The sequence below is a fragment of the Schistocerca piceifrons genome, chromosome 5 (assembly GCF_021461385.2).
Source record: "Schistocerca piceifrons isolate TAMUIC-IGC-003096 chromosome 5, iqSchPice1.1, whole genome shotgun sequence".
In the NCBI taxonomy this organism is placed as follows: Eukaryota; Metazoa; Arthropoda; class Insecta; order Orthoptera; family Acrididae; genus Schistocerca; species Schistocerca piceifrons.
The window spans coordinates 305,633,633-305,660,349 of record NC_060142.1 but is presented as its reverse complement, the minus strand read 5'-3'; the positions used below and the strand labels follow the sequence as shown (position 1 = coordinate 305,660,349).

The window sequence follows — 26,717 nt, the reverse complement described above, 5'->3', positions numbered from 1 at the left end:
CCTGGTGTGAAGACTGTGGTGCAGTTCTGGATGCTCATGATGGTAGAAAAGCCTTCTCAGATCCAGCAGCAGAAAGATAGAAAGCAATGGTGGCTTCCACTTGCCTCTTGCCACTGGTGGAAAGAAGGCTGTGGATCCAATATCAGACCCAGCACACTGGGTAGTGTCCTGCATATTTTCTGGGTTCAGATACATGGCTTGATTGATGATGATGAGAGAACCACAAAGCTAGACATCTACCACCTCAGATGTTGTACTGGAACTGTGTAATGATGCTACATTCTTCTTAATCATTACTTAAAATTACTTAACCTTTTCCTGGTGTTCATTTTGATAGAAGAAAATAAATTTGCAACTTCTTATTATTTATTGACAACAGAACTGCATTCTTGACACGTTTAAGCAAAGCACTTCACAGACATCACTGATCTCTTTTACAAACAGACTCTCAAGCAGACTCAACAATAAGAACTGACTGACTCATAGGCTCGCTGCTTTCCCTTATATAGAATTTTAACAGTCGCTCACAAAATATTCCATTATTAATTTTGTATAATTTAAATGTTACAATTAAAATTTACAAAACATAAAGAAATTGATGTTACAGCCGAATACGGTATACAATACAATATTTGAATAACAATCTTTTCTAGTAATATCTTTAGTTTTCCATAAGCAAATCATTCTAAATCATTCTGAACTTTAATCACAATAATGTCTCTCATATTATTTTAGTTACATAATTAATTACAGTTTGGATTTGGTTACTATCATGTAATGGCATCACAAATCTTAATTTTATCTAACTGCATACGAGAAAGTTACAAATATAGCCTCAAATTCTGAAATTGCAAAATTTTGGGATGTAAACAATTTGAGAGTTAATTAGAAATGTAATTACAAGGACTATTAAATGCAGAGGAAGATATAAAAATAAATAACAAATGGAAATACATCGCTTGCTCATAACTTTCAAGTCATTTCTCAAGATAATGAAGTTCTTTGTGTTAACTCATTACTTGATTGTAATTATGGTAATTAGAGGTGCCGGTCACCTTTGCCAACACTTCCACAGCATTTTAATATTTTGTGCCAAAAGTTTATTCCTTCAATTTCTTTATTATACATTCAATCCAGCATTTGTACATAATTTTGTTAATGACAACAATCTCTTGATAATGCTGAGAATATGTGTTCCTCTAGAACATTCCATACCCCTTTGCAATGAATATCAAGTTTTTTTTTTTTATCAAATAGAATATAATGATACATAAAAAGACATACATGCAAGGCCTTAGGAAGCAGTGAATTGTCTGATAACTATCTGGATGCATATAAAAAAAAAAAGAAGGTGGACTCAGACATTTCATATGAATTTTGGGGAAGGCTGTATTTTTATCCCCCCCCCCCAGCCTCTCTTGCAAGTATTACTTGTATGAATGGCTGCTAAATACATAAACACAACTCTGAAAAAATCGAAGTTTTCTTGTTTTCTTTTCTTAGCTGTCACTCCAGTCACTGGTTCACATTGCACTTCTTAATGAATTGGCAGCTCACAATCATCAGTCCGTTCGTGCTGTCCACCTTGCATCTGCAACCCCTCTTTTTCTGGCAGTCTCTACGCTGCAATAGGACAGTCCCTTATTAGTTTCACATTTTTTTAATTTTCACTTCCAGGTGAGGTAAGGACTATATATTGTCCCACCAATTACCTCCTGAACATCATCACAGGTTCATAAAGTTAATATCATGCACAGGAAATGTAAACATTACTTACTAATACAGTTCTCTAGGTAGGAACAGGGATGAACTCTTTTTTCAAAAGTACTAATGTAGGTTACAATTAAAGTCACATCAGGTATGAATATATCAATAGCATTCACATATTACCCTATACAACTAGAATATTTACAAACAAAATGACGCAAAATTAAACGTCTCTAAACTGTAAAGATTTAGCTATATACAGACTGAAGTCAATGAACCAAAAATGAATTATATGTATCCTTTCTTTTTGATTAATATTTCAGTATATTCCACTATACAATATATTTGATCCCCCGCCAGTTCTCATTTAACTCTTTATCATATCAAACGAGCTCAGAGACTGCTCATCATTACACCATTTTGTAATAACAAACTTTTCACAAAATGTCTTATGGCACATTGCAACTTGTCCATTTAGTAAAACATGTACATCTTTATGGTTGTCCATTTGTTCATCTCATTAGCAAATTCATAAAATCATGTCCATGCCTGTAATTCTCATAGAACCACCTTTGAACTACTTCATGCTATCCCTTCCCACAAACCAAATACATGCTTTACATAATATAACTACAATAGTCTCCATTATCTTATATACTCCCAAATTATATAATGTCATGAAAATGCTAACACTAACTTATCAATAAATATTATACACGGTACAGTACACAAACATATGGATCTAGAAAATTGTGTTTTACTCCCAGGACTATATATTGTCTCACCAATTACCTCCTGAACATCATCACAGGTTCATAAAGCTTGTATCATGCACAGGAAATCTAAACATTACTTACTAATACAGATTGTCCGCAGAGTGTGATAGCCAGAAAGTAGTTTCTTAACAATACTTACAATACTTACTATATACATAGTACACACTTTAATCTATTATCATCCTCATCTCTACAAAGCTGTCATAACTTTCTCACTATGTTGTACACAACTCATTTCTCATGAACTAGTTTTAAAATATCTTTTTCACTTATGTTTCTGTTATAGTAGAAACTATTGTCTGACATGCTTATTTACACATCTTTAGAGTTACAAAATAATTATAAATTATTGGTCAATCACTACTGTAAGAAAGTCAAATTTAGTACACAACTTACATTTTCAAATTATTGCTCAAATAATGTCACATAATAGTCATATTATGTACAGAAAACTTACACTACCGAGAATGGATAGTATTTTCAGTAAGAGATAACTAACTTCATTACAGGTTTATAGATGAGTAAAAGATGTAGCATCCGAAAACGAAAAGAAGAAAAGTAGAATGCTACATAGCTTAGAGACCTAGTGCTCTCTACGCACTTGACACAAAGATGTTTCCTCCTGAGGCTAACCTGTAGGCATTTGGGTGTGGCATAGACTGAATTTTGAATGGACCAATATAGATGTCAAAGAATTTCTTAATTCATTACTTATAATCTTGGATTTTTCATGTGATTTCACCAGGACCAGATTATAAAATTTTAAAATTTGTAGGTTTCTTCTTATTATCATGTTTGTTTTTTCTCAGTTTCCCCTGTTATTCCATACTTTCCAGACTATTTCTTCTGTTTCCTGTGAACGCATAGCCTTATATGCTGGGAATACAATTAAGTTGTTGATCAGATTTTGTGGTTTCTCGTAATACATTATTTCATATGGGGAGAACCCAGTAGACGAATGTTGTAAGCTGTTCAGTTTATCTTCGAAGCTGTCTACATACTCTATCCAACAATTTTTATTGCAATAGCTTGTGAATAATCTCCCTATTTCTCTCATTTAACGTTCAGCCAGATTGCCTGACAGGGTAATAAGCAGATGTCTGAATACAGTATATTTTCTCATCCTCAATAAAGGTTTTTCAAAGTTTGAAGTAAATTGTGCTCCGTTGTCAGAATGTATGCTCTTTGGTTTTCCTACCTTTGTGAAATAGTCTCTTCTAATTTTCAAAATGATGTTCATACTTGTTGCTTTCTTCAATGGATATAGTTTAATGAATTTTGAAAAAAGATCTACCATGACAAATATGTAACAAAATCCTCCTTTAGCCTTAGGCAATGATCCATAAAGATCAACTGCTGCAAGTTGTAGTTGTTCTTTTGGCAAGATGTTTTGCATATATCTTTTGCATGTTTGATTACTAACTTTTACCCTCTGGCACCTGTCACATGTAGATAATTACTTTCTCACTCTACTGGCAATATTGTAAAAATATATACATTTTCTTGGATCTTTTGGATACATTTCAGTGTCCCACTATGTCCAAAACTCTCATGTACATACTTTATCAATATTTTGATATGCTGCTCTGGCCAACACAATCTCCAAGTATCACTGCCTGCACTGTATCTTCTGAAAAGTATACCCTTGTGCACTTTGTAATACTGCTCTAATTCCTCATATTCTCTCTTACCCAGATAACTTTTAACTAACTTCTAATTGGAATCATGGTTCTGATATCTACGGATGTCATTACAAATTTTCCTGATTTCATTCTCATCTTTCACCCCTTTTAGATACATAATCCAAAATTCCTTTTCACATTCATCACTGTTATTCTCACTTTCTCCCCCAATTGGCAATCTTGATAGAGCATCAGCAATTGGATTTTCTTCACTTTTTATACACTTTACTGTATAGTTGAACTGCTGGAGGAATAGTGCCCACCTGGTTATCCTGCAGAGTACACTCTTATATATAGATCAAAGCCTTATGGTCTGTGTATAATACTACTTGATATCCTGATAAGTAATTCTTGAATTTGGTGAAAGCCCAATAGACTGCTAACAATCCTTTTTCGGTAACATTATATGACTTCTCATGTTTTTGCAAAGTTCTATTTGCAAAAGCTGTTGATCTATGCTCCATCACACCATCTACAATTTTTTCTTGGAACAAATGAGATCCCAGTCCGAAGTCACTGCTGTCGGTTATAATGTAAAATGGCTCTGTAAGATCAGGTGTGTATAACATTTTACTATTGCACATCTGTTTCTTGATGTTGTTGAATGCTTCCTGAGAACCCCTGTCCAACACCCAAATGGTGTTCTTCTTCAACAAGTTGCTCAAACATGATGCATTTAAAGCTTGATTGCTGACAAACTTCCAGTAGTAGCCACAAATTCCACAGAATGATTTAAGTTGTTTCTTAGTCTTAGGTGCAGGAAATTTTGCAATGGCTTCAAGTTTTTCTTCATCATGGAAGATTACTTGTTCTGAGATGGTATGGCCTAAAAGTTTGAGCTGTTTAACTCCAGATTTGCACTTCTGTAGTTTTAATGACACCTCTCCCTCTCTCATTCTGTAACACACTTCACCCAACAAACATATATGTTCTTCTCAACTCTTTCCTGTAACAAGTATGTCTTCAACATAAAGAATTATTTTGCTTAATAGTTCTTTTCCTAGAGCAAAATCCAATGCTTTGACAAATTCTGCAGCTGATACATTGAGGCCATATGGTACAACACAATAGGAATAACAACTTCCTCCATACAAAAATGCGGTATATTTTCTAGACTGAATCTCCAATGGTACCTAATGGAAACCAGCTGTTAAGTCTAAGCTAGACATGTATTTTGTATGTTCAAACTTATGTAATAACTCATCTATATTCTCAGGGTGATCAGTTTCCCTCTCAAGGTATTTGTTTAAATGTCTTGAATCGAGCACAAGTCTTACTCCACCATCACATTTGGAAACTACCACCAACAGGTTACTGTATGCGCTTTTGCACCTTTCGATTACTTCCCACTCTCCCATCTTTTGTAGTTCTTTCTCTACAGCTTTTCTTTTTGGTATGGGTATGCCATAGGGTTTAATGAAAAATGGTTTGTGAGATTTTAGTTTAAGTCTACATTCAAAGTTTTTTCACTTTTCCAGGTTTCTCATTAAACACATCTTTGTATTCCCACAACAAACTACCTAATTGATCTGCCTGTTCTTTGTCTAGACTCCCAGCTTCCTTTAGTTTGGTGGCCACTAATTCAGCATACTTGTCTTCACTGCATGCTTCTTCATTGTCTTCCTTGTTAATGTCAATCTTCTCATTTGCAAAAATCACTCTTCTAATCTGAAAATTGTTCTCTAGGCAATTTTGGATAATTAGTTTAGTCACATGTGTTACATCTGTCTTTTGGTTGGTGAGTTTTAACTTTTTGTTATTCCAGTGCATTTACTCCTTTTATCCAATTCACTCTCAACAAAATGTTTTCATTGAGGTCAGGTACAACAAAACATCCTTGATTATACTGTACATTATTAATTGTGAAAGATATTAAGGCTTGCCTGCTTACAACTTTACTGTGAATACCAGTTGCTCCCTTAATTTTGATTCCAATAACAGGATATTCTTCAAAGTCAGCACTATGTCTTATCTGGTCTCTAAATTTTTCAGAAGTGGCACAGACATGACTACCTGTGTCTAAGAGGCAAACTCTCTCATAATTTGCAACTTTTATCCATATATATGGGCAATCTAAAACTTTTTTCCTTCGTGTTTTCCTCATCTTCATGCAACAAATCACCCTCACTCTCTCTAAAGTCCAAATTGTTTACAGCATTTTTTTCTGCACAATTTCTCTTACTTGTCTGAATTTTGCTTAGAGCTACATCAGATGATTGCTTGATGTCATGTCCCTCTTTCACACATTGTTTACTTTTACCAGAACTGATCTCACTGTAAGCCTGTTTATTGCTTCTACCTTCCCAGTTGGAATGCAGTTCTTCAAAAATAACCTCGATGACTCTTTTTACTCTGTCTCTGTCACTATAACCCTTGTAAGTATCCCATAAAGTTTCTAGCATCACATCTAAGTCATAATGTCTGTCCACATGTTTCTTATCTGATGATACCGTCCCAGTTTCCATTGGTACAATCTGGTTCTCATATTCTTCACAAATACTACTGATATCGTCTTCTTCACCATTAATTAAATCTTCTTTAACCTTCATATAAACCACGCCGTCTAATTCTTCCTCCCATTTATCATTACTACTGACACTTTCATTATCAATATTACCACACATGCTACCATCTCCAATATTAGAGACTTCTACAACATCTTTACAATGATCACCAGAATTGTTGACAAGTACACCAGTTCAAGTATCATCACTTAAGTGATTAACAGTGATAGATTCTTCCTCCATTAATTTACTTAATCCAAACTCATCAAGATTACCATAAGAACCAACATTTTCTTCAAAAACTTCTTTGCCACACTGTTTATATAGACTTGAAATAGTTTCCTCCTCTAACGGAACTTCTTCAACATTCTTACAGATGCTATTACTCCTATCTTCAACCCTTTCATTCATGCTTTTCCAGAATTTACTGTCAAACTGTAATTTGCCAATCTGATGTGCTCTTCTTACATTAGTTCTGTCATTTCCACTCCAATATCTTTGATTATTCTGTCTTCTGTAATTATTTTTTATGTCTCTAGGCCAGTAGTGTTTAGCCTGATTTCAGTACTTATTTCTCACCCCAAGCTGACAGGCTCCCAATGAAGTGTCCATCAGTTTAAATTGTCTCATCTTGATTGGTGATTATCTAATTGTTGTTGCCTTTCTCCTGAGGTCTCTCCCTGTTGTCATGCCCTCTGTTTCCATTCCCATTACTATGGTTGATTCATCTGTTCTCATTTCTATTGTAACCACTATTATCATTCTGATCTTCATTGTCACTCACCCCCTCCCCCCCCCCCCCCCCCCACCCCCAGATGGTTGATTTCCAAATCTGCCATTACTTAACCTCTCATTTCTCTCAAAGACTCTATCCAACTTATCTACATATCTCAAGAACTGATCCACAGAGTTGTTTGGTCCATAAATTAACTTCTACTGTACTCTTTTCAGTAATCTCCTTTTTAAGGCATCTATTTGTATTAGTTCATCAAATGGTTTGTCTGGGTGTACTAATTTCCTTAATTGGTTTTCACAAAAACACTACAAGTTGCCAACGCCTTCCCTATACATTTGACCATTCAAAAACTCACTTTTAATCCCAGCTTGCTCAGATTCTGATCAAATTTATTTAAAAACTTTCTCTCAAATTCATCATATGACATGGTAGAATTAACATTCTGATTGGCCCATGAGATTGCTCCTCCATCCAAAAATCTCTTAAGAAATTTAATTTTAACATTGGTCATTTCATTACTAAAATTATCTTGACAATGCTGTAAAAAATCAACAGGATGCAATTTCCCATATCCTGGAAAGCATTTTGAAGGTATGCCACCCCATACACAATTAATGATCCTAACAAAATTTCTTTGAGCTACACCCTCTTGTAATTCTACAATTTTCTTACTTAAATGTACAATGTTACTTTTACACAAATCTATTTTTTCATCACACTTCAGTTCTACACTACTTATTTTATTAGTAATGTCTGTAAGTTTTGACTCAGAGTTCCTTTTGTAAAATTCTACTTTTTCTTCTAAAGTTCTCCTAGTCTGGACAACCTCTACTTTCAGGTTCTAATTTTCTACTTCTACATGTTCATCTAATTTTTCAATCTCTTGTAGAGGGACTTTGAGTTTCGCCGCGCTACACTCGTTCCCTCAGATAAAAATATCCCGTCGCAGCAGTATGAGTGCTCGACGGCAGAGAAAATACCAAAATTGTAACCTTTTTTGTTTTCTATCCGTTTTCAATTGTCTCTTGTTAGCTGAAGCTGAAGGCAGACGTGATCTGATGCTGACGTAAAAAAAAAAAAAAAAAAAAAAAAAAAAAAAAAAAAAAAAAAAAAAAAAAAAAAAAAAAAACACTTATTAGCTAGTTTTGATCTGATTTTAATGTGTAGACATGTTGTGGAAGTTGTTAAGAAATTCAGAGGATGGAAGTAGCAAAGTAAATTAAATTGCATACAGTATCAAGATGATTTTAATTGGTATAAATTATTGCAAGATTTCGGAGCAGACTTTTCACGCAGAAATGAAGGAGATTTTTGAAGACCTGGACGCCACCCGAAAGAAGACAAGTTAACCTGGTAAAGGATGATCTCTCATCTACGCCACTTCCCCCTGTCAGTTACATTTTGTCATTCTCTGTTTCTTTTCAGTAAGTTTTGTAGTGGAAATTGGTTTAACTTTTGCTCAAAAACGCCACAAGGACCACCCCAACTATAGCTTTTCTGTAATACGAAGTCCGATTTGCATTTCATTCTTTCCTTTTTGCACAGTCATTTACGATTTTAAAACCCCCTTTTTATTCACCATTTCTTCCCACATTTTCAACCTTTTTTTCCTTTTCTTTTATTCTCTCTCTCTCTCCGTTTTTCTTTTTTGTTTTTTTTTTTTTTTTTTAAAAAAAACCACTACACTCTCCTTGTTTTTGGACAACTCTTGTGGGAAGTTAGTTTCTATTATCTCTAACCTTCCTTCTACCGCTCCTACACGAGTATTGAGTTCACCCTGCCCTGGCTGAACAGTAATTTTTAGTGCTGCTAAACCATCCTGGATTTGCCTTATCTTACTAGTATCCTGCCTTATCTGTCCCATCTGTTTCTTCACTTCTTGCCTAATCTGTCCCATCTGTTCCTTAGCTTCTTTCATATGCTGCATTAATAACATTAACAAATCATCTCTACCAACTCTTCCCTGCACAATTGGAGTACTCGTGGTTACATTTTCACTGGTACCCACTCCACAAAAGCTTCAATCTGCACTTTCATTACTATTGGGCGACAGTTCAATGATACTTGCTCCTAGGTCTGAAGTGTTTTCCATTGGTTCCTCACTCATTTTTACCTTGTCGTTATTGGCCATAGTAAATTTCAAAATATAAAAACTTCCCACACAAAAATGATTGTCACTTTCACAAAAACACTAATTAAGAAAATAAACTGTTATTTGTCTGATCGTTGTGGTGGTGTCCAATAATTTGGTCCTTTTTATCCACACCAACTCTTCCCATGTGGCTACATCCATTTGTTCTGCGCATCCATAACACAAAATGTTTCAAGACAATTTATGCCTGACATTTGTCTTATATTCACCTGAAACAGTCACTTGTTAAAAATATTTCCACATTTCAAACATCGATCCCGGCTCCTCCACCAATTGTAACGATTCTACATTCTTCTTAATTGTTACTTAAAATTACTTAACTTTTCATGGAGTTCATTTTGATGAAAGAAAATAAATTTGCAACTTCTCATTATTTATTGACAACAGAACTGCATTCTCAACATGATTAAACAAAGCACTTCACAGACATCACTGATCTCTTTGACAAACAGACTCTCAAGCAGACTCAACAACAACAACTGACTGACTCACAGCCTCTCTGCTTTCCCTTATATAGAATTTTAACAACTGCTCACAAAATGTTCCATTATTAATCTTGTATAATTTCAATGTTACAATTAAAATTTTCTAAATGTAAATAAACTGATGTTACAGCCAAATAAGGTATAAAATACAGTACAGGGTGATTCAAAAAGAATACCACAACTTTAAAAATGTGTATTTAATGAAAGAAACATAATATAACCTTCTGTTATACATCATTACAAAGAGTATTTAAAAAGGTTTTTTTTCACTCAAAAACAAGTTCAGAGATGTTCAATATGGCTCCCTCCAGACACTCGAGCAATATCAACCCGATACTCCAACTCGTTCCACACTCTCTGTAGCATATCAGGCGTAACAGTTTGGATAGCTGCTGTTATTTCTCGTTTCAAACCATCAATGGTGGCTGGGAGAGGTGGCCGAAACACCATATCCTTAACATACCCCCATAAGAAAAAATCGCAGGGGGTAAGATCAGGGCTTCTTGGAGGCCAGTGATGAAGTGCTCTGTCACGGGCTGCCTGGCGGCCGATCCATGGCCTCAGGTAGTTGACGTTCAGGTAGTTATGGACAGATAAGTGCCAATGTGGTGGCACTCCATCCTGCTGAAATATGAATTGTTGTGCTTCTTGTTCGAGCTGAGGGAACAGCCAATTCTCTAACATCTCCAGACACTGTAGTCCAGTTACAGTAGCACCTCCGAAGAAAAAGGGACCAAAAACTTTATTGGCTGAAATGGCACAGAAAACGTTCACCTTAGGCGAGTCACGTTCATACTGAGTTGTTTCCCACGGATTCTCAGTGCCCCATATACAGACATTGTGACAGTTGACTTTCCCGTTAGTGTGGAAAGTTGCTTCATCACTAAACACAATCTTTGAAATGAAAGATTCATCTGTTTTCATTTGAGCAAGGATAAAATCACAGAAATCGATCCTTTTAATCTTATCAGCTGCAGACAGTGCTTGAACCAATTTCAGACGATAAGGTTTCATAACTAACCTTTTTCGTAGGACTCTCCATACAGTTGATTGTGGAATTTGCAGCTCTCTGCTAGCTCTGCGAGTCGATTTTCCTGGGCTGCGAACAAATGCTTGCTGGATGCGTGCTACATTTTCATCACTCGTTCTCGGCCGTCCAGAACTTTTCCATTTGCACAAACACCCATTCTCTGTAAACTGTTTATACCAACGTTTAATACACCACCTATCAAGAGGTTTAACACCATACTTCGTTTGAAATGCGCGCTGAACAACTATCGTCGATTCACTTCTGCCATACTCAATAACACAAAAAGCTTTCTGTTGAGCGGTCGCCATCTTAGCATCAACTGACGCTGATGCCTAGTCAACAGCGCCTCAAGCGAACAAATGTACAACTAAATGAAACTTTATAGCTCCCTTAATTCACCGATAGATAGTGCTTAGCTCTGCCTTTTGTCTTTGCAGAGTTTTAAATTCCTAAAGTTGTGGTATTCTTTTTGAATCACCCTGTATTTGAATAACAATCTTTTCTAGTAATATCTTTAGTTTTCCATAAGAAAATCATTCTGAACTTTAATTACAATAATGCCTCTCACATTATTTTAGTTACATAATTAATTACAGTTTGGATTTGGCTACTAACATGTAATGGTATCACAAATCTTCTGCTTTATCTGACTGCATACAAGAAAGTTACAAATAAAGCCTCAAATTCTGAAATTGCAAAACTGTGAGATGTAAACAATTGGAGAGTTAATTAGAAATGTAATTACAAGGACATTTAATTGCAGAGGAAGACATAACAATAAATAACAAATGAAAATACATTGCTTGCTAATAACTTTCAAGCCATTTCTCAAGAAAATGATGTTCTTTGTGTTAACTCATTACTTGATTGTAGTTATGGTAATTAGAGGTGCCGGTCACCTTTGCCAACACTTCCACAGCATTTTAATATTTTCTGCCAAATGTTTATCCCTTCAATTTCTTTATTACACATTCAATCCAGCATTTGTACATAATTTTGTTAATGACAACAATCTCTTGATAATGATGACAATATATGTTGCTCTAGAACATTCCATATCCTTCGCAATAAATATCAAGTTTTTTAGCAAATTGGAGAGAATGATATGTATAAATACACACATACAAGGCCTTACTAAACACTGAAGTGTCTGATAACTATCCAGATGCATAAAAAAAAGAGAAAAAAAATTTAAAAAAAAAAAAAGAAACAAAAGGTGGAATCAGACATTTCATATGAACTTTGGGGAAGTCTGTATTGTTATAACTGGACCCACTTTTGTTGTTGTTTGTTGTGGGGGTGCATGAGCTGGGCTGCCCCAGCAGTGTGGCTGATCTGGTGGCTGAGCTTATCCTGGATGGTGCAAATAGAGGTGTCTCCAGCACTGGTGAAAGATTCCTTGATGTGTGGCCACCAGCAGTAGCTGGTAGCCTTACCGGGCAGTGGCGGAACAGCGTATCCATCCAGACATATGTCAATATGTGTGTACACAGAAAAGAACATCTGTCCATGCAAGAGTTATGCTGGGATCAGTGTTGCCCATTAATAGCATAAGAAGGAAACCTGTGCAGAATTGATAGGCTTGGATCTTTATAGTTTTTCCATCTTTTATTTTTTTTAAACATTCCCAGTAAATGTTCAGCCATGCCATTAGCTACAGCACAAAATGGAGATGCAGTAATATGCTTGATTCCATGCCAGATCCAAACTGTTGAAAGCCAACAGAACCAGACTGCACTCCAATATCAGTGACTACAGTTCATGGGGTTCTTTCAACAGAAAGAAACACAGGCCAGAGCGTTAGTCATATTTTCCATCATGGACTGTTGTATTTTGATGATATCTGAGAAATGAATGTGTGCCTATTAAAATCAACCAAATAGCCCCATTGAACAAATCCAAAAAGTGTGCACATACTGTATGCCACAGCTGGATAAGCATGGGCATGGCTGGTGGGCTAGAGACAGTGCAGGTTGCTGCATATGATAATATTGCCTATATCTTCATCAGCCTGTGGCCAGCAAACTTGTCACTGGACCGGGTTCTTTATTCTGCAAATGCCACAGTGGAACTGATGCAGGAGTCACAATACATGGGAGTACAGAACCTCCAGAATCACCGCTCAATGTTGGTGGTCATCTTTATTCAAAAACAACACACATTTGAAAAGATGAAGGACATGGCATTGTGAAAAGAAACAATGAAATTCTGGGTTGGCTGCAAAATGCAGAGCCTGTGGCCAGCTGGCTGAACTGGAAAATCTGTTTTAAAAGTCTATCCTTATATGTGGTCACTGTAACATATCTGGAATTGATGGAAATCTCTTCCGCCAGCTGTCCCAGATGTGAATCAGTGTGGAAGCAAACAGTCACTGTTTATCAAATACCTCATGGTGACCTGTATGGAACTGGAAAAGTGCATCTGCATTTGTGTACTGTGCTCATTTGAGATAATGAATGGAATACTGATACAGTAATCTGACAAGAAAACAGCCCGGTATTGTAACCTCTGAGGTATCTGTCCAGGCAACCTTGACATAGGACCAAGTATGGACAACAAATAGCTTATGATCTGTGACCATATGAAATTCATTGCTATATGCAAAGTGTGGATCTGTGACCATATGAAATTCATTGCTATATAGCAAAGTGTGGAACTTCTGGATACCAAAGATGCCTCCTTCTCTATTTGGGAATAATTTTCTTGGATCTTGATGAGCGTCTTAGAGGCAAATTTGTTAAGCCATTTTGAACCATCTGGGTGCTTATGTGATAGAATGGTCATGACACCATAGAGTAACATGTCTGTGCCCCACACTGGACCTAAATGAAGCTGATACAGGGTCAGACAAGGACCATTTTGGAAAATTTCTTCAATGTACAAAATGCTTGGTGATTAACTATTGACTGCTTGAAAAGGGCCTGTCTTCTATGCAATAAATTCAATGGTTTAGCTATCATTGAAATTTGAGGCATAAAACAGGCACATTCTTTGGTATAGCAACATGGAAAATGGCTGCCACATTCTCTGATGTCAATTTAAAGCCACCATGGCTAAGGATATATCCTATATATTAACAGAAGGCTGTAAGGAGGAGCATTTTAATGAGTTACAGTTTAAACAGTCTTACAAAAGGACTAAAAAATACTCTCCACAGATTTTACATGTTCCCCTGCTAAGTCCATCCTTTGACCACTATATCATCCAGATAGGTGATTCATTGAGGAATACTGGCAATAGTTTGTTCTAAAAATTTCTGGAAAATTATTGACGTGCTAGCAGCACCAAAAGGCAATCTGTTATTTTCAGAGAGCACCTGTAGTATTTAATACAAGAATTGCTAGGGAAGGCTCATGCAAAGGAAGTTTACAATAAGCTTTTGAAGTAGTGACCTGAGAGAACTGCTGAACCCTGCCAATTTGGAAAATGGCTCAATAGAATGTGGAAGAGGGCATGAAACTGCAATCATCTGACTGTATACTGTATTTTTGAAGTTCCCATAAAGGCATAACATACTACCAGGCCCCACAAAGGCATGACACACATTATATTTGTGAACAGTAACTAAATGTGTCATCCTGCAGCTGTAAGGAATTGTGACAACACTTTTAACTCCTCTCTTAAATGATCCAGTTCTACTACCTTCACATAATCCCAGAAGGCTTTTGTTATTAGGCGAGCTTAAAAAATTTTGGCTCTACCAACTCTTTTAGTGTAATGTGAGCAGAAAGATTGTAAGCCATTGCCAGGCTTGGAGAAAACAAGAGAACACATTAGAGACACAAATAATCCACTTCTGTGCATGGAACAGTATTCTGTATTGTTTGGACTGAATACTGGATAGAAAATCCAAAGGCTGCATGCACACCAATGGAAAAAATATTTTCACCTAAGTTTTTTGCTATTACAAAGAAAGGAATGGTTCTGATCACTAGCTTATATGTCAGTTCCAGAACTATCTGGTCTATCGTTGAATTTCATGATGAGTGTAAGCCTATACCTTAGTTGACACTGATTTTAAAGGTGGAGACCCCAACTGAAGATATGTAGGCTGATTAATAATTGAGACCAAGGGCCCAGTAATGAAGAGGAATAGAATGGGAAAACCAAACACCATTGCTGACAGTGTAAGATGACGTGGTGATGCTCTCAATTCTGTGATGTCATTTCTTTGCATCAGTGCACTTGACTGCTCATACTATGGCCAGCTCTGCCAAACAACAGTTATATGACACTGGCATCATAATAATGTTGGCAGCTTCATCTAGCATGAAAAGAAAAGCAATCCAGCTGGGCAGTCTGCAAACTGTGTGCAAAAGCTGAGTGGAAAAACGATTATGGCACTGGATTTGAGTACTGTTCACTCAAGTGGGAGTCACTTGCATTACATGACATTTGTGAAATGTCACCATCAAACAAACTAGGTCCCACCACAGTTCCCAGTTGAGATGGCAATTCGGATATCTCACAACCATCAATGTGGATGCCTGAGCTTCTTGAGAAATCTTGGAAGCCATAACTATATCCAAAGCTTCAGCTAAAGAAAGAATGGACTGCCATAATGCCTGAGAACACACTTCACTGTCTGGTGATAATCTAATTACCATATCACATATTAATGATTATGCTTATGCTTAAGATTTTCCACCAGAACATGTAAACTGGCATTTTCCTCTCAGTAGCTGCAGATCCATGATTCGTGACTGATAACTGTGTGATAGTGCCTTCCAATGTTGAGGGAACTCCAAATGAGCATTTTTGTAGCAAAATGTTCACTTAAAAGCAAGTGAATGATGGCGAGGAGCAGGACTGATGTGTTGGATAAAGGGACCAATTTCTTCACAAGATAATAGAGCTCTAGATTTTTGTATAAGAGAAATGTTTGATTAATATTTATTATGCTAAATGCTTTTGGTACACTTTCCAGTCCACTTAAGCTTCAATGAAGAGATGGAATTCCTGGAAGCAACTGTAGACATGTGGGATCAGTATCCTTCAGCTTCTGCATGGGATTGTGTTGCAGTTCATGCTATTTTTTCCAGAGCTTGAAAAATTTCTGTTTCATCATGGTTGGAACACTCTCCAAAACAAGCTGACAAGTTCTATTCTGGTACGGGGTGTGTTGCAGTTCCAAAACATTATTGCCACCACTGCTGTCTGCTTCTTCACACACAACTTATCGACAATTAAGTCTCAGAAAGTGACAGACCATGACACTTCTGGAAATACTAAGACAAAAGACTTCTAGAGGTGGATATCTCATGGTCATTACATACTCTGAAAGTTTGTTAAATAACTTACATGACAGTGCTGGGGAATACTGTTTGTTGGCTCAGCTGGGAAAGACTTGAGTATGAAGCATAATCTTGCTACACCAATGTGCTGTTAGTTTGTCCACTGAAAACACAACTGGTAGAACACTGAGTAAAGACAGTTCTGCATTTGGCAGACAGGCAACTCAGTGTGCTAGCTGAACAGTAGTAGGTGTAACAACAAAGTCCAAATCACAGTCCATGACAAAACCAATTAACACAGGTTCATTGTAAACAGATACAACTGAGAGCTTCCTGCAAGAAAAGAAAAGAAAAAAAAATCTGAGGTCTGGCTGGTATTTGATCCTATGATGTCTAGGTTTCCAGGTATGCATTTCCTGCTAGATCACCAGGCCAAACAGTAATATGTTAGAGACCTGGATAATATTTCTTGGGTAGGGCAGCAGCAGCTGTAATGCCTCAATGTGATTCTATAAAATGTAACCCATCTACTTTCTGACACTTTTACCCAATTGATGGTGTCCCTCATCCTGCAGCTATCTTATTTTAAAGAAGTTACTGTTTGCATCACTTCTGCTTAACCATTATAGTTGTCTGTGACATAAAAATGCTTAAAAAGGGAGGGAGGAAGATTACAGTGTAACCTTCTGTTGACAACAAAATCAACAACAAAGAACGAGCTTGGATTCAGGAGGATGACGAAGGAAACAGGCCATTCCCCTTCGCAGACACCATTCTGGCATTCATCATAACCAGTTTAGGAGAAACCATGTAAACCCTTAACCCTTGAGTGGACATGCCTTTGTATAAAGTGCACCAACCACAAGTAACCTTACCTCGTTCCATTCCATTGCTGTTTTACAATTGTTGAGTCCATACCTATTTCTTTACTATTGCTTCTAATAACACGGTAATAAGTTCTACTGCTGTATGTCCAAGTGAGCAGGAGCAATGTAAAATAGGCAGTTGAGTGAGAAAAAATTTACAGTCTGTGCAAGAAAGTAACATAGATTCTGAGCTAGCGACACAGTCCCACAATGAGGCAGTTGTCTACTGGTTATTTAGCAATTGGGTAATTGGTTGGCTGGAATCTGATTCAACTATGCTGTTTTTGCTCCAAGTGGGTCATTATGTGGGGTAACTCTTCTATGCAGCAACAGAGTGATATAATGAAAGTTTATTTTATTAGTGTTTATTTAAACAATGATTCAGCCCATATAATGTAAGTATATTTTATCCTCATTTTATTAAACTAAGCGTAAACTGATTTTGCTCATACTGGTTTACCTTAGTAACATAAAGAAGCTATTCTTTGCATGAGTACAGAGTAAGCCTCATGCTCAATCTTGTTATAAAAACTGGTGCCCCAACTCGAGGGCTAATCTGGGTAGCTCACTGCACCAACTCACTTATAGGAAAACTTAAACATTCTGACAACTGATCTGAGTAATTAAACCATTCCATACATACTTAACACTCTCATTCACCTAATTCATCACATAATCTAGTAGTAAGGTCAGTGAGCGTTGTCTCCTTAATTACCCTGTTAAGTCTATCAAGGTAACACAGTATGTCAGCATTCGGCAGATGACATACATATTCCAATAATTTTCTGCACATGACTGACTGTCCACACTCACATACACACACACACACACACACACACACACACACACACATGTTGTACAGCTACCTTGGCCCAGGTGACTACCATGTGTCGGCACTGCAGGTCAGGTGGGGTGAATGGTTGTGTTGGGTGGCAGGTGGATTGGGTGAGGAGAAAAAAAAGTTGGGGAACAAGAGGGAAAGTTGGGGAATGATGGCTGACAGCAGTGGCAATTTGCATCATTTATTTCTATTGATCAACTCCTATTATTGTTTCTTTCTTTTCAGATTCCTAATTCCTTTCTTTATTTCTGTATTACTTATTATTTCACTCAGCTATGTCTCCTTTATTATATAGTGACTCGTTCAATCATTCAGCATTGTCTGTGAAACTCCTTATGAATGAACACATGCAGGAATGTGAAAACATGTCAAGTAATGCATACAATAAAGTAAAAACAGCAAATAGTCACTATTAAAAATTTTATTTATTGAGAACAAATAGTGCTATTATCACTTTGAAGCCAACAAGCTCATCATCAGAAGGCTGTTTAAACTTACATTTATTTTATAGTGTTCATGCAGGTTGCCTGTTTTCCACTGTGGAAAACATTCTGTAAAGTGGTGTCTATGAAAACAACTTAGAAAAATGTTTATATTATTTTAATTCACTGTTTGGTCTGATTTTTCCAGCAGTTAATATGACCATCATTAATTTACATGTATGAAAAAAAAAAAGAAATGTAATGATCTAGACCCAATGTCAAATTACACGTTTGCATATAACTCAAAAGGTTGGACTATTTTCAGGACAGAGGAAACAAGCATTCAACTTCCTATAGGATAAAACCTGCAAAAGCACTGTGATGTTCAAATCAGCGTTCCAGTTCATGACAAATTCAGTTTATCTGCCACTATCTGAATACTTTTTGTTGTCTTTGTTTGCTCTTTGTTGCCTGAAGAAAGAAATTATTATTTGTAATTGCCTAGATCAACAATTAATTTCCTATTTTACTGTAATTACTTTCACACTTTGTAACTAAATGAGTATGCCACATCGGTTGTGAATGAAGACAATAATCACAGGCAGCAATAAATTACTGAAGTTTTAATAAGACTTCCATTGTAATGGAAAGAAAAAGTTAAATATTGGAAGTTAAAAATTAGGATGTGGAAATCATCATTATGAATGAGAAGGAATTTATCAGTACACTAGATTAGTGAGAACATTTAATGACTCAAAACAGGTAATGAAAGTTTTTAAATATGCAGTGATAACACATGTTTTGAACTGTAAAATCAGACTAGTATTATCCTGAACAATATTGCCACTGTGATATTTTTGTAATATATCCCAATTTTTATTGTGCTTATCGAGCTCATATCAATCATTTCATTCCATGTTGGCATTATCATTTAATATTATTTAATTCTAATTGGATTTTTTTAAAATTGCAGATTATGGATGATAAAAGGATGCAGAAATATGTTGATGGTATTGCTGTCCATTGGTACTATGATAAAACATCCCCAGCTCAGTTATTAACTGAAACACAAAAGAAATACCCCACCAAATTCATTATATCAACAGAGGCTAGCATTGGTGAGTCATGGATAAGTGCCTTACTTAAACACCAATAGTTGCTAATGAATTTCATTTTTCCATGTATAGAAAGAACTGTCTTGGTACCTAATGCAGGAAATACCTATATATTTTGATGTTAATACACTAGCAATTCATTTGTTCTCATGAAACAAAGATGTCTACAAACATCTGCAAGGATTTCTTCAGTATTAGTACCTTTACATAACTACACATATTGAAACTGACCAGAAAAACTGTTTTAGAGAAATATTCTTCTGTTATCATTTCTCTTTCCATTTCTTTTTTAAGAGAGAAATGTTTCATGTGTGATGTTTCAAGTATATCTGATTCTTTGATATTTATACATAAAGTAGATTGTGCCATTGTTCTTTCATTTAAAACATTCCTAAATGAGAGCATGGAGACCATGACAAGAACTGCTGATGATCAATCACACCACAAATGATCCACCAGTTTCTCGATTTCCCATTTTAAGAATTCACAGACATCATGTTGGATGTGGGGTAGAGCACCATGTCATTGGTGAAGTCCACACTGTCAGTTTCCAGTTGTGAGATGAGGCAATTTTCCAACAGGTCCAGTAACAGATGTCCTGTAACAGTATTTTCACAGAAGAAAAGATGACTTTATACTTTTAACCGAGAGACTGCACAGAACACATTAACTTTTGGTGAGTCTTGAATGTGCTTCATGAGAGTGTGGGGATTTTCTGTCCCCAAGATCATATTGTTCCTTGTGCCCTTTCACTGAGCCATTTCAGAAAAGAGAGAGAGAGAGAGAGAGAGAGGGAGAGAGAGAGAGAGAGAGAGAGAGAGAGAACCATTGCTACATGACTGAAGATGAGTTTCTTACAAAACCCATACTCTTCCATAAGCTGTTGTAACTGTGCTGAGAATTTATAGTGTCTTACTTTGTCAATTGTCTAACAATTGAAAGTGGTAAGGCTTCAGCTTCAGTCATGTCCTTAAAATCAAATGGTTGATTATCGTATGTTGAGCTCTCAGCTTCCTCTGTTCATCAATTTTTGTGGGAAATGTACCAAACTTGCCCACACTCAGTGAACTGTTCCTTCATTCTCTGCAGGCCAGCCTATTGATGCCCTTTCCGAGGCATCCCAAAACTAAACCGAGCATACAATTGGTGAAAGGAGTTGGCAATTGGTGGATATTTGTTGAACTTCTTTCTGAAGTGTCATTGCACTACTATGGCAGACACTTGTAAATGCATGTAAGCACAACTATGCTTTCTTGGTGGCTGTTGCCATTTTGCCTTACTGCTCACTGCTGCATTCTCAGGGCGGAAATCTGAAGTGTAGCTACAACAATACAAAACTTTTTCATTTGTTTGTATGAGTGTTGAGTTTTGTGACAATATGCCAGGTAATGTAGCTACAGTGACTTTACGAAACTATTCAGTCATTTATAATAAATTTGTACATACAGCTTCTGGATGTTACACTCTCCTTCATAGTGCAGGAATTCACACTGTAGGTGGATAGGTAAAAGCACCATGTCAAGGCAGGTCTTAAAATTTCTGAATTTCTTTTTGAGATCTTTGATAATGAATTTTATCCTTTTATTAATATTGTTCTAAAATTTTATCAATACTGCCAATTACTGTATCAGCTGCAGAACACACTTTATGAACCCTTCAGCATTTTGAAACTTGGCTTAGAGCATCCATGGAAAAGACAAATCTTTGTTCTTGCCTTATTACGGGCTGCCCATTATCGAAGTTTCAGTTTCAAAATGCTGTTGAAAGAGAACCACTGCTCAGAATAATGTCAAATTTGAACGGCATATTATTGACACAGGGGAAACATCATGGAATAAACAAAAATTTTGACAAAAATTTGACCAATAGATGGCACTGTAAGCATCAGTATATGAACACCAACAGATGTGTGGCACATAACTGTTCCTCAGTTTGTGTCCGAGAAGCCCAACATAACTTTCTCCAAGCTCTTTTATAGGAACAGTGACTGTGTGTCAGTAGCCCTGCAGAAGTTCAGGACACTCAAGGGTATGAAAAAAGACATTGGTCCAATGTCTGCTAAGGGTCTGGAGAAAATAATTAAAAAATTTGGAAAGGCAGGTTCTTTTAAAGTGTAATGTGGCAGAAGGAGGATAGCATTTTGTCCAGCATCTGTTGAAGACGTGGCCACAGCACTGCAGCGGTTGTGTGCAAAAATGTGGTGCACGGGAAATTGCCCAGCCCATAGACATGCCTGTGAGCATATTGCATAGAATCTTATGAAACATCCTGCATTGCTATCCATACAAAATCAGCAATGTTCAAGAGTTACTTCCTGCTGGACTGCCAGCAAGAGTGATGTTCACTTTGGAATTTCTTGCTCATGTGGAAGTGGACTGTGTAAGTCCGTGTTGTCATCAATAAATGTTACGAGAGCCTTGTGCACACCAATGTCATTCCAGATGTTCAACAGCATGGACATGTGGGTAGGATCATTTTTATGCAAGACTGTGCTCCTCCACACATTGCACAGCCCGTGAAGCAGCTGCTGCAAAGATATTTTGGAAATGCTGGAATTATCAGCTGTCATTTCCCTACAGCCTGGCTTCCCAGGTCACCTGATCTTAATCTCTGTGACTAATGGCTGTGGAATTATCTAAAAGAAGTTGTGTTCAGTGCTCTAATTATGAACATAGTTGAACTGAAGGCATATACGGTGCAACACATTCAGAATGTGACCCCCCAAGGCACTCTGATCTGTTGTGGAACATGCGGTTTCTTGATTTCAAATTGTGGCAGAACATGGTGCATTAGATATTGAACATCTCTTGTGCCAGTCTCATAACATTTGCTTTTTATGCAGTTTTTGGCCCAAGCACAGTTAAAACCTGATGGCATTTTACTTATTATGTGGTTTTTGGGCTCAGGACAATTAAAAACCATGAAACTTCTGGAATTAAAAACCAATTTTTCCTATCCAATGTGGTATGACCTCACTATGGTTGATGGGATTACTTAAAAGTGTCACAACTGTTGACTGCCAGTCTTGTGCAGTCCTGTACATTGAACAGTATGGATGTTATAATGTGCAATTGAAGCCATAGCTGTCATTTTGTTGTTCATCTGCCACTTTTACCTGACCTCATTTTCATTAAGACACTTAGAACAGAATCTATTGGTAAAATTATCATGGATTTTTCATTTTGTTCCATATTTCCTCTTAAACCAATAATATACTGTTCAAATTTGACATTGTTCTGGGCAGTGGTTCTCTTTATACAGCATTTTGAAACTGCAACTTTAGTTATGGACACTCTGCACATATCCATCTGGGCACTGAGATTGATTTTTGTGCAGTTATTATAAGATTCACACTGTTATAAGAAGGTACTTCAAATTGTTCTGTGAAGTCTTATATTACTAAATTACAACAGTTTATATGTTTCATTGTTACTATGGTAGTTGCTGTAAAAGTACTGTTTCTGGCAAGTTAAAACTGAGAGCACTGGTAAGTTGCCACCACAGAAAGGAATAGTGGAAGGGGTGCAGAAATGTGAACCTAGAGAATGTACAGTGAAAGCAAATTTCATGCTGAACAAAAATAATATGGGGATATAGTTGTCACACTGTAGGATATAGGTGTCACATGAAGACACCCATGAAAAACACATTTTCAAAATTGCCTGAACACATCCAAACTGTGACCCTCTGTGAAATTGAGATATGAGTTCTGCTGCTTACGTAAGCTTGTTTCTTTGCACTGTTTGCTCCACAAAATGTTTTCTTCTTAATATTCTTATTTTAGTCACAATTAAATGGTGAAATTAAAATTGCTCACTCATGTAATAACTGTGTGCTGTAAAAAAACTACAGCAAGAAGTTGTGTAACAACTTACCAATATATTTCTGTTGAGTGTAACTGCAGCTGAAGTAATCCATGTTTCTGAAATAAATGCTTTCAGCTGTATATGAGGTTTTACAGGAACATGATCAGTTTCGTGATTTCAAATCGTATCATCAGGTATACATGATTTCTTCCAGTTCAGTAGATTAAAATACACCCTTTTAGCCATGTGAGGCAGTCTGTCAGAATAGATATGATCTGAAATTACAAAACTGGTTGGGTTCCTGTAAAACTTCGTATACAGCTGAAAGTGGTTTATTTGAGAAACATAGATTACTTTAGCTGTGGTTGCTCTCAACAGAAAACTAACTGTAACAGGCTACCTCGCAAGGCTAACAACACATACTTTCATCTACTGAACTGGAAGAAATCATGCACACCTGATGACGTGATTTGAAATCATGAAACTGATCACAGACATGTAAAAGTTCATGTACAGCTGAAAGTGGTTTATTTCAGAAACGTATTATAACTGTATTTAAAAAACATAAAGTATGTGATAATTTAGTTCATGATAAACATGTAAAACATGCTCTCACACATTCTCAGTCAGTGTAAAATTTTAGTTAGTATGCTAACATGAAATACCAATAGACAAAACTACTACTTCTAGCTTCCACTGTCAAAACACTGGACGCATTTTCAAAACTCATCTCCGCAGTTCATTACTGGAAGTGTCTGCAAAATAATAGTTGACTCATCAACTTACAGAAATTCATACTTGAGAATCACTGCCTATATATCCTTGACATTTTATCATTGACAAGCCCAAAATGACTGAATTTTGCTGTGGTGTTATTGGTGGGTACTGTGAAGAGGATTGAATTTCGGTGGGCCTGAAGTTTCTAATGATTGGTTCAAGATCTGATTGATTTATTGAAGCCAAGAAGCCTTACCTTGTGTTTTCACAAATATATGGAGCTGATGACAAAAAAATGCTTGATACAGAGTAAAACAAGATAGGGCACTTGCAACAACAACAACAAAAATGTCTGGTTTTGCAACAATGAAGTATCTTTTACCTTAAACTGCTAATAAATGAAAATAAATATTGAAATCCGTCAGGGCTTAACATTTAATTAGCTAATACTCATCTTTGTTTCTGGGCTATCTCTAGTGCTGCAGTAGCTGTAAATGAATTTGTGGGTATCTGCTCCACCAAAATTTGCTGCCTGCTGTGTTCTTGGCACTGTAGGCTAATGGTTTGGTAATGACAAGAGAAACTTCAAGAAGTCCAGTTTGACATGACATTCTCTTTCAGGAGTACATAATTATTGCATAATATGGTTACAAAACTATTACAAAACTGGCACACATAAACTGTTTGAAAACTGAGACCCTGATGAATGATTCATCACTCCTTATATATTATTTTAACAATTACTGGTTTTGTCATCCATTATAGAAATAGAAAATTTATGGGTTACAATCAAAAACATGCTGGTGTGTGTGACGGTTCACTTTATTTATTTCTTCGTTTGTTGTCCTTGGTGTCAACGTACTGTGTTGTGATACTGGCTGAAAAATGGGTTGTGGAAGTACGACACTGACTACTTTAAATAATGTAGCCAACAGGGACACAGCTGCATTTCGGGTAGTTTACTTTCGCTGTTCACAACCCCCCCCCATTAATACACAGTTATATATGGCCAGTACAATATTAGTTTTAACTTTCCATAAGCCTCATAAATAGTTTGCCGCCAAACCTCCACACACTAGCTGTTGATATACTTTTCGGGATGTGAGGTCGTGGTCCAAGAACTTTTCTGCTCCTTACGTTTCGTCCAGGCTGCGCTGGACTTCCTCAGAGGTGCTGCTCCACTGAGTCTTGCCGAATGACTGGTTGGGTGTCTGAGAGCGACTTATATATTGTAAGAAAGGGGGGCGTGGTTCAGGTGACACGTGATGAGCAGTGATAATCCATAGCAAAGATAAGGTTGACTATCGATTACCACCTTGTCAAAGATAAAAATTGTTAGCAATTTTGTAGAGCCACTGTCCATAGATCGCTAAGTTTCATAGCCTCCTCTTTCCTATTAAAATTATCGTGATGTTTATAAATTTCAATAGCTTCTCTATATAGCCGTGGATAGTAATTTAACGTTGTAGATAAATGGATTATGGATTATCACTGCTCATCACGTGTCACCTGAACCACGCCCCCCTTTCTTACAATATATAAGTCGCTCTCAGACACCCGACCAGTCAGTCGGCAAGACTCAGCGGAGCAGCACCTCTGAGGAAGTCCAGCGCAGCCTGGACGAAACGTAAGGAGCAGGAAAGTTCTTGGACCATGACCTCACATCTCGAAAAGTATATCAACAGCTATGTCATCCGGTCGTGAATGCCTTCATTCTACCTCCACACACTGCTACAACAGTTTACTATTGAACATCTATGAGCAGTAAAAACCTAACCACAAAGTTCACAGTTCTCGAAGAATAGAAAGGTATGTATGGAGCAGACACTGTCATTGTTTTAATACATAGTCTAATTCTGTTACACTTATTTCACGGATGCATTGTTGTTGATCTAACCAATACAGGTTCCTCGTCTGACACTCGGCCGTGGACTGACTGTCTCGGGACCAAAAATCAGGCACTTATATATCCTCACAATAATAGGTAATGAAACTACATACTGTTTGAAGTTAAATTTACAAAAATTACAATTAAAACCTAACTCATTCGATTAACTGAATACATCAAAAAAATGGTGCTTTTTAACAGTTTTTTCCACTACAATAGGTAGGCCAAATTATTTGTTTAAATCATGAAATTAATAAATATAGTCACACAAACAATACTTTTGATGAAACTGAAAATTGCTTGGGAATTAATTAAGGGCTGGCGTTGCTAACATGTTTTCAAATGGAGCCAAATAGATTCTTTAAGAATACTATTAGTTGTTCCTCCAAATGTTTATTCTTAGTACAGAATTTATATTTGTTTGTACATCAATAATAGAATTTCAGTTACAAAACAATTACTGATTTCACCCTATAATGAAAGATGCTGACTAGTAATAGTCAAAATAAATTAGAAAATCAATTACATACACAAAATTACATCTGGTGTCGTATTCTTTAAAACTAAAGGCCAACCTTTCTCGTTTATGAAAATGCAGTTTATACTCATGTATGTTTATGGTAATTAGTCAGACATGGAAAAATGAATTTTAAGGAGGCAGATGACAAAACAAGAAGGGAAGTAAATATATACTAGGTTGCTTTGTCACATCACCACCTCATTGGATTGACCAGATAGATATTACAAATAGCTAAC

General features: G+C 36.5%; 1 protein-coding gene across 1 annotated transcript in view; it reads left to right on the top strand.

The window, feature by feature from the left end:
- The window catches only part of LOC124798525 (lysosomal acid glucosylceramidase-like), a 248,710-nt gene that overhangs the window by 150,927 nt on the left and 71,066 nt on the right, over positions 1-26,717 (top strand). The window contains exon 8 of the mRNA XM_047261971.1: positions 19,409-19,553. Coding sequence (XP_047117927.1) covers positions 19,409-19,553 — 145 coding nt within the window. The remainder of the gene's footprint in view (positions 1-19,408; positions 19,554-26,717) is intronic.